The sequence below is a fragment of the Pithys albifrons genome, chromosome 13 (assembly GCF_047495875.1).
Source record: "Pithys albifrons albifrons isolate INPA30051 chromosome 13, PitAlb_v1, whole genome shotgun sequence".
NCBI classification, from domain to species: domain Eukaryota; kingdom Metazoa; phylum Chordata; class Aves; order Passeriformes; family Thamnophilidae; genus Pithys; species Pithys albifrons.
Genome location: NC_092470.1, coordinates 11,143,764 through 11,157,238, shown reverse-complemented (window position 1 = coordinate 11,157,238; position 13,475 = coordinate 11,143,764). Strand labels below are relative to the sequence as shown.

At 41.6% G+C, this 13,475-nt stretch overlaps 1 protein-coding gene across 2 annotated transcripts in view; it reads left to right on the top strand.

Moving 5' to 3' along the window:
* The first annotated feature begins 5,010 nt into the window (after positions 1–5,010).
* The window catches only part of SECISBP2L (SECIS binding protein 2 like), a 29,576-nt gene continuing 21,111 nt past the window's right edge, over positions 5,011–13,475 (top strand). The window contains exon 1 of one of the 2 annotated variants that reach the window (XM_071568958.1): positions 5,011–5,181. In XM_071568958.1, the coding sequence (XP_071425059.1) occupies positions 5,164–5,181 (18 nt within the window). In that variant the 5' untranslated portion in view covers positions 5,011–5,163. Of the gene's footprint in view, positions 5,182–5,855; positions 5,892–13,475 lie in introns of those variants that run through there. The other variant, XM_071568957.1, reaches the window with a different exon arrangement.

The window sequence follows — 13,475 nt, the reverse complement described above, 5'->3', positions numbered from 1 at the left end:
GTGTTTTGGCATGCTTCACTTCTTACTCATGCACAGTGCCTGAGCATCTGTGCTCTAGGCACATGATGAAGATTTATATAATCCCTAAGGGATTCTGCTCCTTTTCTGGGTTCTCATAATTCTTAACCTGGAAGATGAGAATTTTGTGTGCAGAAATAGAGAGGAGCTCTGTTGTCGTACAAGTGCAGCAGAAATTGCCAGGAGTTGCCATAGCCCATCTAGTCCCTGGTAGATCTGGCTCTGCTGTCATTTCTGCCCCTTCAGGAAAGTGAACAAGCAGTTAAAGGAAGACAGTGAATTTTTTTTTCAAGAAACACTCTTGCACTGCACGTTGCCTCACTGCATTCCCTGGGCTCGGTTCTGATCATTAGATTTCTGCAATTGTCATTAATTGTCAGAGCCACACTTTTCACAGCTATTGGGGGCTTTTGATACACCTTGTGTTGCTGTTGGTACAAGACAAACTGGCATCTTGGTTAGTACCACTAACACTGTTTGCAAAAGAACATTTTAATGGCTGTTGTAAGCTTGTGTAAGATTACAACAGTGATTAAGCTCTCTATATATAAACGCTGCTTTTGAGTTGCTGGCAGCTTATGCATTAAAACTGAACAACATGCAAATGAAATCGGCGACGATGTGGGTGCTATGTCTACATTTTGGATTTTTTTACTTATCAAACATACTTTGGAGGGATGTATTCTTTTGCATCCCAAGTCCTACTCTAACGGATTGGATCTGAAACCTTGATGCAGTGAGGATTTCATTTTGCTTTTAAATAGGCTTAAAAACGTATTGAAGAACAAGAACAAAAAACCACCCAAAAACCCAACCAAACAAAAAAAATAGAAAAATGGCAAGGCAGCTGAAATGCACCTGGCAAATAATATAATGAAGGTATTTGAATTGTAGTCTGTAAATAAACACTGATTTGTGTAATTACTCAGAAGTCAGCTGTAAAACATTATGCCTGTATTTGATGATTGGGCATTCTTTTTGAGAGGTAGCGAATTAATTTCTTTGAGCAGGAACTGTGTATGTATGGAGTAAGAGTAAAACAACACTGGACAGTATCCCTTGGTTTCTCAGAAATACAGCAGTTATTTGAACTAAATTTCCACACGTAGATGTTAATACTGACTTTAAAAATAAAAGTTTAGCTGTTAGTTTATTATTTTTAAAGTGGTAAAATTGTATTTTAGAACCGGGTTAGAGAACTAGGTAAAATACATTGCAAGCTAGTCAACTAGTGAAGTGTTAATTAAGATATTGACAGAAAGTATTATCACTGTCTTAAATGCCTCTAAATCTGTGGGAAGGTAGATTGCAAACTGTGTGTGTGTTATAATAGTTGCATATGTAGTACCAAATCATGGAGGTAATAACTGTAAGCATTACAGCAAGAGTAAAGGCTAATCCCTTCCTGGCTGTGTCACAGCAGGTTGCACGGCAGGATCTGTCCTGGTTGGCTCTGCTGCCTCTGCTCTCGCTGGGAGCGCTGGGCTCTGGCTGCTGCCAGGCAGTCATTGCCTGTTGCCATCAGAATTGTGATTCTCAGATTCATGTACTAGTTCCCAGCTCACCTTCCCACTTTGCTTCCAGTTATGTTTCCTGGCATGTGTGCCCTTAGCTGCCTGTGCAGGACCCCAAATGTATCACCAGATACAAGTGTTTACTTGCCAAGATACACTTTGCTTTCTGGACTTGACTTTTTCTCTAATTATGCTGAAGATTTTAGTCCCAGGCCAGTAATCCTGTCAGTTTGGAGTCTTCCTGCTGCCTCTCCCACTTGCTCACTGTGACAGCCTCCAAACCTTCTGCAGTCCACGTTTAGGTGGTGCAGCTGCCTTGGAGCTCACTCTCAGCCTGCTTAGACCTCAGGGGTGCAGGGGGGTGTTACTGAGCAACCCTTATTTCATGTTTCCATGCCAGTGCAGTTAAGCCTTGCAAAGTAGGAAGCTGCCTCGATTTGTGGGACATGTGTAATCACATCCTTGCGTGTTTTGCAGGACCTTATACCCACTGGGTGTAAATAGACCCCATGGCAGTAGATAGCGTGAGTAGCCACAAATGTGCTGTTAGATTTGCTTGTAATCCTGTGATTTGAATTCTGCATACAGTCACTACCAAGTGCCTTTCCATATTCCTGAGATATTTTGGTTTAGACTCCATTTTTTATTTTTGTATTGACCTACATTTTCTTCTGCATTTGCTCTGCATCCTCCATTGTGTTCAGGAAGGGTATTTCCACTACCCAGCAGATGCAGCAATAAACCCCAAAAAATTAGCAAAATTGCAGTCAGCACCTGCTGAGTTTGACCATCATTTTTGCTTACATTCACTTACTTACTTACTCTATGTTGCAATAAAAAAGTATCAGTAATTATTTACAAACTGCCAGATTTGAGAACTGGACCCTTAGGACTGAGGATTCAAAATCAGCTCCTGCAGTTACCAGTGTGATGAAATTCAACAGGGTTCTTAGAATTTTTTCATGGCTTTCTTAGGGACTGTAACACTGTTGGGTTCTCTTACCCAACACTCGATCAAGATGACGATAATGTAACCAGATACCTTGGCATATTTGTGATAGCTGTGGATGGAGGATCTAACATAACTGGTTCTGAGTGCTTTGGTATGTTTTTCTTTTTTTGTGATAACACAGTTAAATTTTATGGGAGACTTGAGATTTTTTTTCACCCAAGTGGCCACTCAGGTCACCCAACATGACTTTCTGTATTATGTGTATTGTACAGATTTATGTAGCTCTGATGTCTATTTAACCACTGCCCAGTTTAGATCTTAGACATTCTTGTTGTTTATGCATAGCAGCCCTTTCAAGTGTGACCTTTCTGTTGGTATGTATGTTGGGAACAAAGGAAGAATTTCATAACGGAGAGCCTTGCCATAATGAGTCATTATTTTTTAAAAACACAGCAACTATCTTAAGCAAATGTCATACTTTATTCTGTGGTCAGCATCAATTTGAACAAATTAAGCTGCATTCTACACTAAAACACTGGTGTGCTAATACAAGAAAATGATTGTTCTAGTTGTTTCAGTGGGATTTTTTCACTGTTTTCTGTCCAGTCAGGCAAGTTCTCCCACATTACATGGGAGATGAAAAGTGGCTAGGTTTGTAATAAATCAACATAGTTTTGCACAAATAAGCAAAACACATTGAACTACTGGGAATAAAACACATTTTGCCCTATAGAGATTTGTTGTCTAAGTGAGATTAAGTTTAGGTGGCTTATGTTTCATAATTATTTATCTGTAGATTTCCATCTCATATTTATCAGTTCATCAATGACTGATGAAATGCTGTTCCATTGCATCAGCTGAAAGCTCTTTGTACAACCAGCTTAATCCCCAGTTTTACTTTCGTGACTTCTTGTGTTGAAATAACAAATCTCATTGTGTAAAAGCCCCTGGGAACATAACCTCAAATTAATCTGTGTTACCACCTTGAAATGGCTTCCTAGTGGGAGTTCTGCTGACCATTTAATCTCATCAAGGAAAGTGCTGGGATATGGAAGTGCACATGAACTGCACAACTGCTGCAGCTTCTCCAGTTAAGATGAGGTTTCTGGATCAATTAGGGTGCTGCAGCAGCTCTTCTGTTCTCTTCATTTGTAGTAAAACACTGTCTTCACTGAAATCCATGGAAACCCTACAGTTAAATTTAATTGGGATTACAACTTCACCCACTCCCTTTCCCATATGATCCATGGGAGCTATGATTTTGTGTACTGCAACCTCATGAAAACTTCAGTCACAGAACACAAGTGACACTGCAGACATGCAAGCAAAAGTTACACCTGGATGCTGATCCTGCTGGTGTGGATGGAGTAGCACAGAAGGCAGTGATGGTCTGCATGAGTTCTCTGTTCGTGTCATCTGCTTGCAAAATGACAACTTGCTGTGCAATGCAACAGCCATCTTCATAATCCCGTATGCTACACTGGAGCTTTGATGGTGAAGAGCAACTCTTAAGAAAACAAAGAGATTATGCGGATGTATCCAAGAAATAAATTTTTTATAAAGTAGAACAAATTGTTACATAGTATAATGAACATAAATCTGGAAAGATTAAACAAAGGCTCAATCTGGGAAGCTCTAGCAAGATAGCTCTGTAGAGACATTAATAGTTTTTACCTCCGTTAAATTCAGATAAAAGCTTGCTTTTCTCTTTAAAAAGCAAGACATTTATTCCTTCCCAAGAATCATCAGTAAGCAGAAACCTCATTCTTGTATTAATACACAAGACATTTATAATGTATTTCACCTGGAAGTGCTCAAGACTCTGTTCCAGGATATCCTTTGCGTATTTCTTCAACAGAGATACTTAGTCTAGTTCTGCTTTTTTTTTTTCCCTTGCCATGAATCATCGGAGCTGTAAACAAGCCACGTTCGTTCGCCCCAACCCCGCGGCAGCAGCTCCAGCAGTGCGGGCAGGGCCGTCCCCGCGGGTCACACGGACGGACCGTGGGCCGTGGCTCCCGCACTGTTCCCTGCTGTGCCCCCGGTGCCCCCGGGCCCGCACGGGCTCACGGCATCACTCGGGAAACCACCTTAAAACCGGGACACGAAATAAAGAGCTGTCACCCGGGCTGTGCCGAGCTTCGCGGCTCACACTCCCCTCCTCGGGCAGCGTCTGGGCCCTGCACAGCCCGGCCCGCGCCGCCGCGACGCTCTGTCTCTAAATAAAACTCAATTTTCTTTTCCTTTGCTGTTCCAGTTAATTTCAAGGACACCATCAGCCCGAGAGTCGCCGGGCGCGGCCCCTGAGCGGCCTGGCTGCAGCGCACCTGCCCTCGGCAGGGGACGGGCCGGGGGGACGGGCACTCCCCGCCGCCTGTACCGGGCCCCGTCACGGCCGAGCCCCCGCCTCGCTTGTTTTGATGCGGCCGAGCCGCCGAGGCGGGAGCGGGGGCGGTGCCGCGCTGGGCCCGCCCGGCTTCCGTCCCAGCTGGGCCCTCCCCGCCGCCCGTCCCGCCCCGGCCGTGGCGTAGCCGGTCCCGGTTCCCGTGATAACCGCGAGCGGGGCCGGCGCCGCTGCGGGCGTGTGCGGAGTGCGGCGGGGGAAGCAGCGCCATGGGGGAGGCGGCTCGGGCTCTCCGCCGCCCTCTGTAAGAGCCGCCGCCCGGCGCCGCGGGAGCCATGGACAAAGCGGACAAGGTGCGAGGCACGGCGGGAGGGGCGCCTCGGGCAGGGCCCGGAGCGGAGCGGGCCGTGTCAGCCCGGCCAGGCCGGCGGCGGGGGCCGAGCGGCGGGCACGACACGGCGGGGCGCGGCCTGCGGGGCGGGGGGCGCCGGGATGGGCCAGGGGGATGCCCCGGGAGGGGCCGGGGGTGCCCCCGAAGAGCAGCCGGGGGGGTTCGGGAGCGGCCGAGGGTGGCTCATCGCCCCACCCCGGTCCGGCCGTCGGGCGGGTAGCGCGTTCCCCGGGCCGGAGCGGGGCCCGCCGTGTGTCCCGGCCCTGCCCGGGCTGGGGGTGTCGGGCCGCGCCCGGCCCCGCGGACACTGGAGCGGCTGTGCTGGGAAAGCCAAGGGAATTCTACGCTCTGTTCTGCCCTTCTCCCTCCTGGTCCTTCAGGCTTTGTTTCTAGCTCAGAGAATAGCTGTAGTTACTGGCGTTTAGTTTAAACCTGCCTGTTCATTAGAAGAGACTTGGTTTCTTGAGAAGGAAACAGGTTTCTTGGGAACTTTGCGGCGCAAGAGGCGTCACCCTTTCTGCAAAGCTGTACATGTCAGGTTCGGGCTGAGGTTTCAGTGACAGGGCACAGCTGATGGGCTCCTGGTAGCTGCGTGGGAGAGAGGTGGGTGTAGCTCACTCATTCTACAGGTCGCTGGTTTTTTTCTTCAGAATGAAACTTGGCTTTGCCGAGGTAATTAGTTTGAATTATTGTTAAGACCCTATGGCATATGAAGAAGCTAAAAGTGGGACTTCAGGGCCAGTATGATTTAGTACACAGGTGCAATAAAACAGTTCATCATCAGGAGGTAGCTCTGAAACATGTATCTGAAATGAATGATGTCATCCCTAACAGCCTGATACTGCTTTTAAGCTTTTCTCAGCAGAATGTGCTAAAAATTCTTGAATTACAGCTCTTTGTTTCCTAGTTTTTAGCTTTGGTGTCTCCAGGGGTTCTAATAGTAGGCTTAAGGAATAAAATAACACAAGCTCCTGTAGCAAAGTAGGTAATGCCTAATAATGCACTCTGAAGATACTGTGCTCTTCATTTTGTAAATATATCTAAGGAAATTAGCTACCAGTGTATCTAATTATGGTATGACTCCCACTGAGGTTTTCTTAGTGGGCTTTCTGGTGTGGTAATGATTTTGAATTCATTTTTATGCTTTTTATTTGCCTTCATGTAGAAAAATTTATCTTACTCTGTAAAATTTACATTAGTCCAATCTGTAGTGCTTTCAGCTTTAAAATCTTGGATTCTGGTGTGGTTTGTTGGGTTTTTTGCCCCTTTGTTTCATCTGTAATTATTGCTGCAATACACTTGTGAAATATTTATTCCTTGTTGCTTGAGCTCTTCATTACTGGAGGTTCACACACATGCCCTTATCAAACCGTTCTCTTTTCATTTGTTTGAAATAGTTTACAAAAACAGAGTTGTGTTATTTACAGTGTAAGGTGTTGACTTGGTGATTGTCTTAACTAAGTGCAGTATTTTGACTTGGATGTTCAGTTCAGCTCTTTGAAGCAGGAACTATCTTCTTGTTTATTCTGTTTGCAGCATATCTGGTCTTGTTGGTTCCTTAGCCACCAGTAAAGCTTCAAGGCAGACAAATAATTAATGCCTGATGAGTTTCTAATATGATTCAAGTATCTTGTTGCTTTTGTCTTCGTATTACACAGCAGCATCTTGATTAGGAGATGCCTGAGTGCTTTGGGTTTGAACCCTTCGTGATGTGAGAATTGAATGTAATCTTTACCAGTGTAAGTGTTTGGTAAGATTGCATCAGTCTGGGGAGCTGTTTCATTTTTCCTTTTTTTGGGCTCCTTTCTGTACCTGTACTGCATGACATCTGATCAATGAATATTAAAGCATGCAGATGTGTGTTAGCAGTACTTATTCCCTGCTTCCCTTTCCCTGGGAATGCTCTCAGGCACAGTGTGGTAACTGTATGTGCTGATGGGAATAACTACTGTGGAATCAGCTGCTGGGACTGTCGTACTGTCAGCCTGGTGTTCAAGAGTAAAGGAAGATCACAAATGGTTTGGATGGGGAAACAGAATTTTGTGGTGTTGGCTCAGTAAATCAGTATGAGATTTCCTGGAATAAGATCATTTGGACAACTAAATGACAGAAGGATGTCACTTGTAGAGTGCCCTTCAGGTTTCTGCTCCCTAAATTCTGGTATGGCTTTGCTTGTTATCATATGCTCAGTGGTATTTTGGCAGCTGACATAGACAAAAGCAGAATAAAGCTGTTTAAAACTGATTTATTTTATGATAGGAGTTGTTGGGATTTTTGTGGAAGTTCACTTGTGTCTACACCAGAACAAAGCTGTTCCCATTAAAAAGGACGTGGGTTTCAACAGTTAAGTGTAGGTTACTTTCCTACAAGAGAAAAAGCTCGACATATGACCTATGACACTTTCTGTTTAAGCAGAATATGGTAGAAAACTAAAGAGAAACAACTTCTCTCAAAGGTACTGCTGTGCTTTGATTTTTCTCATTGTTATGCTTCTGTCTTGCCCTGTGATTAAGACGTTTGATTCCTTTAGTACAGTTGAGAAATCAGGTGAAGTTGCAAAATCATTGGCCTGTGTTTTGTTTTAGTGTTGCTTAAAGGCAGCCTGTGCTGCTTTGCCTCGGCTGTTCCTGACCCTTTGACAGGTGGCTTCATCATGTGGTTGCCATAAAAGTAGATCTAGATCAGTGTTTTGTGTTTTTTCTTGTCCAGTTTCCTTCAGTGTTTCGTAGCCATGGCAGATGTTTCAACTGAGGCAGACAGGAAAATTTCAGTTTTCCTGTGCTGTACCTTTTGCCTGTTTCTCTTGAACCTCCAACATGCGGAACAGTTTGGGGTTTGTGAGAGATTTGTATTGTCTTTAGAATGTTCTCAGGTACATTTAAATGTTATTGATATGATTCCATGAATGTCTTTAACAATAAATTATTTATTGACTGGTTCGTGGAGATTAGGAAGCTGATTTACATAAATAGCTTGGATTAATCCTTTTAGTACCTTGTCTACAAAGCATTCTAATATCACTACTTCACATGGATAGCATGAGTTGAGAAGTTTGTATGTACTGTTAAATGTTGTAAAGTAGGTAAGTGAAGAGGGTCCTGTTGGTGGCTTTTTTATCTTTGGACAAGCTTTGTAACTGTAAATATTAAATTTTATTTTACTGCTTTTTTTCCTGGAATATTCCAGCTTTGAGTTTAAACTGCCAACCTGTCACGTTGTGCCACTGGCCTGTTTTCTATATATAGATAAAAATGTTAAATATTTATCTTTGTTATGTTCTGATCATGGTACTTTCTTCCGTGAAAGGGAAGAGAATTATGCATGAATCCCTTATTATGAGCTGAGGGAAAAGGGAAAGACTCACTTCGTAGTGTGTTTGCTTTAAGTGCTGTGTTGAAATGACTGTGTTAAATGTAAATAGGGAGGATTAAATTTTGTGCTTTGTTAATGTCCTGGTACTGGTGTTTCCAGCTGGACTGCATATTTACCATTCCCCAAGTATCTGCCACTTAGAAGCAACTAATTATAGAAACAATGACTTCCATATTTGTGAAGTTTATCTTAAAATAGATGAACTGTGACTTGGCTTACTACTAACGTGGCTTTTAAATTATGAAATCCAAAATTCAAAAGCAGGATTGTTTTTCTAAAATAAAGGAAGGTTGAGCTATGTTTTTATTTTACATTTGTGATGAAACTTCTTGTGTCCAGACTTTGAAACAGCAAACCAGCTGATTTTATTATAGCCCTCTGAGATGTGGCATCTGTGTCTCTTTTTGCACCCTGTAAATGGTGAGATTGATATCTAAGTGTTCTCCTCCAAGACAGCAAGATCACAGAGATCCTATTGAATGGAAAATGCTGAATGACATTGAACTACAATGAACAAAAACTTTTCTAAGATTAAATGTACAGTGCTATAACTATAGGACAAAGTTTACCAGTCTGTTCCTGCTTGTGTCATCTTCTGTCTTTGCAGCTGTTGATGACTACAGTAGCTTTTATGTAGGAAACAAAGGGCCTCTTCAGTATATATGCTGTCTTGAAAGACTTGTAATTGTTGGACTGAAATATGTAATGAGCTGCTGCAAAACGTTTTGTAAATTGAAACTAGGGATGTCTACAAAAGAGACTTCTGTCTAAATCTTGGTTTCTTTTGAAGGGGTGTGCTTGCATTAATAGGCAGCTGATTGAAAATGTGATGTTTCAGCATGGCAAATTTATACTTAGAATTGAGTTTGGTTATCAAAGGTCAATTTCAATAAAGTTTTGTTTAGTTTTGTGATATGAAAAGTTGAATAAACATGAAAAAGTTGCACTCCAAAATAAAATCAAGTTTGGTCTGGCAATATTTTCAGTGTTTGCTTTTAGATTGCCTGATCAAACTCACGTATTGCTTTGTATTAAGGTCTCACCTTGCATTTGCTTATGCCAGTGGCAAAGTGCTAATTTTTGTAGAGGATTCAGGCTGGAATAAACCTCAGTACCGTGAGAGCAATTAGAGCTCTCTCACAGGTGCTCTGTTGTAAGGATTAGGGAGAGTGAGGAGCCTTCCCCCAAATCCTGTGGGCTGTGACAAATCTTTCCTGTCTGTGGTTACAAACCAGAGGCATCATCAGTCCGTCCTCTTGGTGCTGTTTGTGTGCACTTTTTGCTCCCTTTGTCCTGTGTGGGTGAAATCTTTGAGGACTTGTGTTATATATTTGCATGTGCTTGTGTCTCATATTCTGGGGTTTGTGTCATTTGTCATTGGTTGCTTCTCCCACCAAGCCTTAAGCATGTTAGTTGTGGTATTTAAAAACAAACCCACCACCAACAGACTGTTTATTTGGCATTGTTGTTTTTATAGCTCACCAAAGGAGCACAGAGACAACCTGTTAAAAAGTATGAAGTTTAAGTAAGAGATCCCTTTTGTTTGTCCAGTGCAATGAGAAATCAGCAGCACCTTTAGGTACTACTATATTGATTTCTTTATTTTTTTTTCTGCTTTTTCTTCTTGTACTATGAAGGAAATGTTATTTCTGTTGTTCTGATGACATATGAGGTGCCAGGAGGCCTATTGTGCCCTCTTATCAGAGGGGAATTATTTTGCTCTCTCTTCACCAGCCCTTCCTCCTCCTAGCTGAGAAATCCACAGTCCTAAAACATCTGCTTAGATAACTTTGGGCAGATCACTTGGCGTTGGTCCTGTTTCCCTCTGGCCCTCTGTGAGATGTGCTGAAACGTCTGAAGAGTCACCCTGCGGGGGTCACTCTGTTTGCGTTGGGTTGGTTGGTGGGCTGAGCTGACTTAGTGCATTTGTTTTCACTTTTTGCTTGGAGTTTCATAAAGTTTACTGCCCTCGTCTGGAGACACCTCCTCTGTAAAACAGGACTTTGGGGTATTTTTGAAAAACTGGTAAGATACTGTAAGGAAGCAATATGGTGAATTTAATTTGGTGCAGTTGGTAATACCCTTGGGACTGTCTGGTTCTTTAACCAAGGTGGAAGGGCCTGGCTGTGCAATGCAGTGTACGAGTCATGCTGAGGATTGCATGTGTTATGCCTGCAGAATGATGCTGAAACACTTATTCCAAGGTTTCTAAGTTTTCAGTTGCTGTTTCGGTGAGTTGGGATGTACATGTGCATGCTGCAGAACAAAATGCAAGATCTAAGAGAGGTTTACATGGGATTCTTTTCTGTGCTGAAAGAAGTTTCTTGAAAGGATTAAAAAAACCCAGCCACCATAAACCAAACAAACCTGTAGGTGTAGACTAAATTGCACAAGAAAACAGTGTTTAAAGTATGATGCGTGTAAAACATTGTGAAATGCAGTTTCCATTCCTTTAAATAACATTTTCCAAGTTCTGTGAGAGAAGAAAGAAATTAACTTTCAAATGCACCCATACGTGATTATGATTACAGGATATGCTGTATCTTTATTTTATCATTATAGGTAGGCTAAACTTGTTATGAGCTGTACAGAAAATGATAATTAAATACATCACCCAATTGCTCTGCCATAGCAGTTGTAATCACTGACTGTGTAAGAGACTGGGCAACAGGAAAGGAAGCATTGAAGTTGTCATTCTGGTTTGGGCATCTCTGAGTTGTTAGAACCTAACAATGTCAAGCAGAATAATTTGAATTATTTTCTTAAACTTGTCAAATTACATGATAAGAGTGTTATGGGGTTTTTAATAAATTCAGAAAACACCCTGAGAGCCCCTATTTTTGCTGGAAAGATTTAAATAAATTAAATTTTGTCTAATCCACCTTGGATATAAAAGTAGTGTAAGGATTATCCTCAGAAATCGACAGGAAATACTTTGCTGTGGCAGCTTTGCAGATGGGATTCATCTGCTACTCAAAGCTCCTTCTTTGATCAGTTATATCTTGGTTTTTTTACTACTTGATGTGAAAGACAAGTAAAAGACTCTCATAGTTCTAAGAATGAGCGATGATGGAGTACAATATTACAAAAATACTTGTAATGAGGTCATTCTGCAAGAGACCTGTCAATAAAGAATGATTTTAGTATTTCCACATCAATCTCCCAAAGTAATACTGGGAGAGAGCAGAGAACTGAACAGGAGAGATCTCTAAAACAGGGAATCTTGTCCCAGTGTGAGTGACAAATACAATGTTTTAGCTATTTGCTGAGCCAGTACTAGTGTTTATTATTAGTGTCTTGGCTGAAGTTCACTTGCCACACTGTGGGCAGAGACTGACCAGCAGACTCGGAATGGTTGTTTGGAAGTTTTCAGTGTTTATTAAGTGCTCATCCTAGTTTTTTACTCTTGAATGTTCCGTGACTGAGACAACCTTGGTGTGTTCCTGTAATGTTACTCCCTCTAGTTTTGTAGGCCAGCCCAAAACTGAATCTATTCTCAAGCAAATATTTTTGCCTGACAGTCTCGAAATAGCACGGAAAAAAATCCTGTTGGATTTCAGGGAGGGATTTCACTGTTAGTATTTCTGTTACTTACTCCATGATCACTGTATATAAGCATTTGACTTTTTTAATTAAATAATAATAATTTAGAAAGGTCTTTACACTCAGTTTTACAGCCATGAACATTTTTGAAACAGTCGTTAATAAATATTTGTCTGACAAGAACAGTGTATCTTGTCACTTTCAAAGACATACTATTTTCCCCCTGGTGCTCTAGTTCTACTTTTATCTTTATTTTTCAAAATGTTTTGGTTTCCTCTTTTGATTGCTGCTGGAACTTCACGTCTCTTAACCTACAGTTTTATCTGTAAATGACTGATGTTACTTAACAAGCATATCAAAGCAGAGGCTCCTTTTGTTGAAAGGGACGTTTCTGCTTTCCCAGCACACTTCAAAAAGTCCAAAGACACATAAGGTTCTCAAGAAAGGGTTACAAATAATCGTGGACTCCATACTTTATAAATTTTGTGGGTTTCCCCCCATTTTGTATATTTTTTTTCAATTCTCAGATCAATTATGAACAAGTTCTGGCCTTGGTCACTGTGGCTTGCAGAATGTTCTACCATTGAAGTTCTTAAGGATGTGACTTTGATCTCAAGTTAATACTTGGGGACATCCTGCAGACAAACAGTCTCCTGCCCTAAACAGTATTTCACTTGGAAAGTTTTCTCTCATGTTTATAAAGGTCATCTTAGTGAGGTGCACAGTATTTGGAAGAAGTGAGTGATGTTTGAGTAGAAATTATTAGGTGAACTCATGTTTACAGGAAATGGCTAATGGAGAAAATTGAGCTAACACTGCCTGAAATCTCATGAAAGATGTATGAATTAGCAAATTTGGTAATAGAACGATAATGAGACAGACACTGCCTATAATAACACCTTTTAGGAAAAGTTTGATTTCACTTGTACAGGTCATCCAAAGAGCTGTTACAGAATGACTGTTTTACAACTACTTCGTTTGAATGTCATATTTGGAGTTAAAAAGAATGGATTGAGCAAAAATTTTGGTTTAGCATTTGAAATTGGCGGGGAATTCTAATATTACTATCATAAGTGATTGGTATTGAAAATACTTCCCTAAGATAAAAATAGAACACATCAATCACTGGTAGTTATGATGATTTAATAGTGAATTTAATACTTATATGAAAATTAGGAAGCTTTTTAGTGCCTCAACTGTGTTTTTTCCTCCTCTTTGTAGGAGATGACAGCAAAGTACTTTTCATCTCCTTTGTTGAATTACAGAGTAACTCATAGTGTTAGTAATTTAGTTGATGATGAATCTACCTCTTGCTCAGTAATTAAATTTTCTTGTATGTAA